General features: G+C 40.2%; 2 protein-coding genes across 2 annotated transcripts; one reads left to right on the forward strand and one right to left on the reverse strand.

Moving 5' to 3' along the window:
* Positions 1–4: 4 nt before the first annotated feature.
* Cbr-rnh-1.3 lies at positions 5–1641 on the forward strand (the record flags this gene model as incomplete). The annotated part of the gene is made up of 5 exons (XM_045242726.1): positions 5–24; positions 933–944; positions 1094–1128; positions 1220–1500; positions 1537–1641. 5 exons carry the CDS (start codon positions 5–7, stop codon positions 1639–1641), a joined length of 453 nt encoding a protein of 150 aa, XP_045097146.1.
* Positions 1642–1757: 116 nt separating this feature from the next.
* Positions 1758–2873, reverse strand: CBG20848 (the record flags this gene model as incomplete). Its single annotated transcript, XM_002631611.1, has 2 exons — positions 1758–2711; positions 2763–2873. The coding sequence occupies 2 exons, from the start codon at positions 2871–2873 to the stop codon at positions 1758–1760; spliced, it is 1065 nt and encodes a 354-aa protein (XP_002631657.1).
* Between the last annotated feature and the right edge of the window lie 716 nt (positions 2874–3589).

A 3589-nucleotide genomic window follows, 5' to 3' on the forward strand; every position in this document is an offset into this window, starting at 1 on the left:
TAAGATGATTGGGATCAGTCAAAGGTAGATGCTATAAAATGATCCAATAGGCGTGTGATGGCTTCAGAATTTGTGTATGCGAATTTTCGACTTTAAAGTTTTCTTCTGAAACTCTAGCTGAAATTCTGTTAAAAAATGAGCATTCTTTCTTAAAAATCTGACTTTGAAGGATGGAGATTTTTCGAGTTTTTTTTGGTACGCATTCAGATTTTCGGCCATGTTGACCATTTCCCAGCTCCGACTTTTGTACCAAAATAATAGTTATATAGAAAATGTACTAAATTCAAATATAGAAAATGTACTAAATTCATTCTTGAACTTTTAAAAAGAGCTCCCAACACAAACACTATATAAAAAACGTAAATTCGACAAAAGCCAGGTTGTCCCCTGGTTGTCATTCTTGTGCTCACTTACTTGTTCACACCTCCAGAATGTCATATTCTCTACAATTGAGTTTTTTTGCCTATTCTTGGCGTCACAATTCCCGATTCTTCGCCATGTGTGTGTGTGTTTTGAGACATATAAAACCGGAAACGACGACTTCCGGTTCACGAGGGGAGAAGTCAAAGAAGAAAAAGTAAAAAGTTTCAGGGAAATCTTGAAGGAACGTCTAAATTTTAAGAAGGGACTGAAATTTGATAACATGCAGGCCTGTGGGCAGGTGCCTACTTTTCCGGAATGATTTATTCTTTCTATGAATGGACTTATAGTTTGTAATATGATCTCAAATTATTTTTAGGACGTTTTTTTTTTAATTGGCATCAGAAACTGACTCTATGATTACCGTAAAACCTGTATTAGAAGGGCCGGCCCTTCTATTGTTCCAAGGTACCTCCGGAGGGTATTTCTATTAGAGGGGCCCTTCAATTCGAGGGGCCCTTCTATTTTTCTGGCCATTTTTTCTGAAATTTTTCATCGAAAAATTCAACAAGTTTTTTTTTAAGGTGGGGGGGGGGCGGGAGATTTGGAGTTTTTTTTGGAGTTTTTGTACGCATGTCGTAACGGTGTACAACGCTTGATGTCACTCTGCGTGGCTCAGTCGGTAGTGGCGCCGCACCTTGAATACCCGCCCCGACAAGTTCAACTCCTCGAGGGACATAAATACCGACGGAGCCACCTCCAACAACGGTCAAGCAGGAGCCAGAGGAGGATGGGGAGTTGTCGTTGAGTCAGGTGAATTTTCGGTTTAGCGCTGTTTTGTAAATTTGATAGTTTTCAGACAGAAACCTCGATCGATCCGGTTCCTCCGCTTATGGAAACCAAACCAACAATCGTTACGAACTCGAGGCGATCCGTGAGGCTACAAGAATCGCTAGCCAAGTCCCAGACCGTCACATCTCTATCAACACCGACTCGCAGTACGCTGTCGACTCGTTGAACACCTGGAAGTCGAACTGGGAGCAGAACGGATGGCGCACTTCGCGTGGAGAGCCGGTCAAGAACCAGGAGCTCATTCGTGACATCGATCGCAACATCAACAATTTGCGTGATAGCGGAAAGGTCGGATTACCTGATTGACCCCGATTTATTTTTCAGAAGGTCACTCTCAAGCACATCTCTGGCCACAGCAACGACTATCATAACACCGAGGCTGACAGACTAGCCAGACAAGCTGCCGCTAGCAACGGTCGCAGATATTGAATATTTTCAAATGTAGCATTTCTATGTTAATAGCTTCAAGCTTCAAATAAACAATGTATTCAAATAACTAGAAAAAACAACAACTGAACTAACTAACAAAAAATACAAGAAATTAACTAATTGTGATTCTTCTTTCCTCCACCCTTTCCTGCACCCTGTTCGCTCATCTTTTTCATCATCTCCGGATCCTCTACAATCTTTCCAATGTCTTTCAGCGACAATTGTTGAGATCCTCGTTTCGCTGCTTTCGGCATATTCGGGCCTGGCTTCCATCCGATGAAAGACACGATTTTGAATGTGGCCGGATACTTTCCATCCTTTGAATACATCGACTGATAAATCGCCTCGGCAGCTATCAGAACGTCTCTTCGAATCGTTCGATTCCTCCGATGAGTGCAATGAGACTCAGCCATCAATTGTAGGTCATACATCAACGCAAAAATGTTCGGATAACCAACTTCAATTTCATCTGAATCCAGTGTAATCATATCGAAACCAGCAGAAGAAAGGAGGCCACCGACGTCTTGAGAACGAACGAATGGGGAAACATGAGAAGAGACACCACCAAGACGTTCGAGTTCTGCCAGTTGCAACGAGCATCGAAGCTCATAAAGAGTATCTTCAGCGAGCATAGAACCGATGAATGGGCAGTCTGGCTTCAGAATTTCGTTGCACTTTCTCATCCATTGTGGCAACTGGTTAATCCAGTGAGCAGACATCGAGGTTAAGAGAAGATCAAATTGGTTCTTTTGGAATCCTTCAAGGGTCTCTTCATCTACAGTACGACGCTCCACTTCAACTTCAGAATCATCACACGAAGCGCTGGATTGTGCCATTCCACCGCTCATATCCACCTGGATAATTTTGCCGACATTCTCTTTAATCAGATGAGGCGTTATGTGGCCGATTCCACATCCGATATCCAGTACTAACGGATTGAATTTAGTCAGGTCGAATACTTTATCGGCAACTCTCCATCCGATTTCTTCTTTTAGATATTGTGCGGCCTTGAAATCTGGTTGTCTGACAGCCCAGTCTCGCTGTTTTCGCTTCATTTCTCGATCGAAAACCTGGAAAAAATATTGACTTTTGATTAAATTATTGGCAATTTGTTTGCTAACCTCATTTTGAGATGGTTGCGAAGAGCTTGTGCTTGCTGAATCCACGTGGCAACTACTAGAGAACAATCGGAGAAAACACGAATTTGATGGTGGTTTGAGTCGGGTTATCATCCTTTAATAGTAATCTTTTGATAACTTAAAGGACATTGATAGCAGGGATGTTCGAAACGGAATTCCTCCGATCATTTTCGGAATATTTCCGGTGTTTTTTTTTGGAATTTTGGCCTACAGTATGTCAAAGGCGCATACGAAAAATTTCCTTCCGGGTTTCGATCGAGTTTCTACTTTAAAATTCATTGAAAAATTCCGGAATTTTGAAAATCCGAGATTTCGAAATCGGAAAAATGTGAAATTCCGTGAATTTGAAAATCAGAATTCCCGAAATTTTGAAAATCGGGTAATTCCGAAAATTGCGAACTTTTAAAAATTGAAAAATTCTGAAATTTTGAAAATTTGAGAAATCTGAAATTCCGAAATTTTCAAAAGCTCACGGTCTCCCACAGAACATTTCCGAACTGCGAATTAATTTTTGATCTACAGAAAAAAAATTTGGCGCGACCACAATTGCAGGTCTAAAACCATAATTTCAGAATTTTTTATCTGATTTTGTGGAGATTGAAGATAATTCAAATGATTCTTACAAAATTAATTAGTGGTTATAGACTCCTGTATGGTCCTTTTCATTAAAAAATTTCAAAAATGACCATTTTTGAAAGTTTTTTACAGAAAAAAATGTATCTCCTCTTTCAGTTTTTGACATTTCTAGGAGTTCTATAGCTCAAAAGAACCGCAATAATTTACACTTCATTTTGTATGGATGAATTTTT

Source organism: Caenorhabditis briggsae (genome assembly GCF_000004555.2).
Source record: "Caenorhabditis briggsae complete genome, chrII, whole genome shotgun sequence".
Lineage (NCBI taxonomy): Eukaryota > Metazoa > Nematoda > Chromadorea > Rhabditida > Rhabditidae > Caenorhabditis > Caenorhabditis briggsae.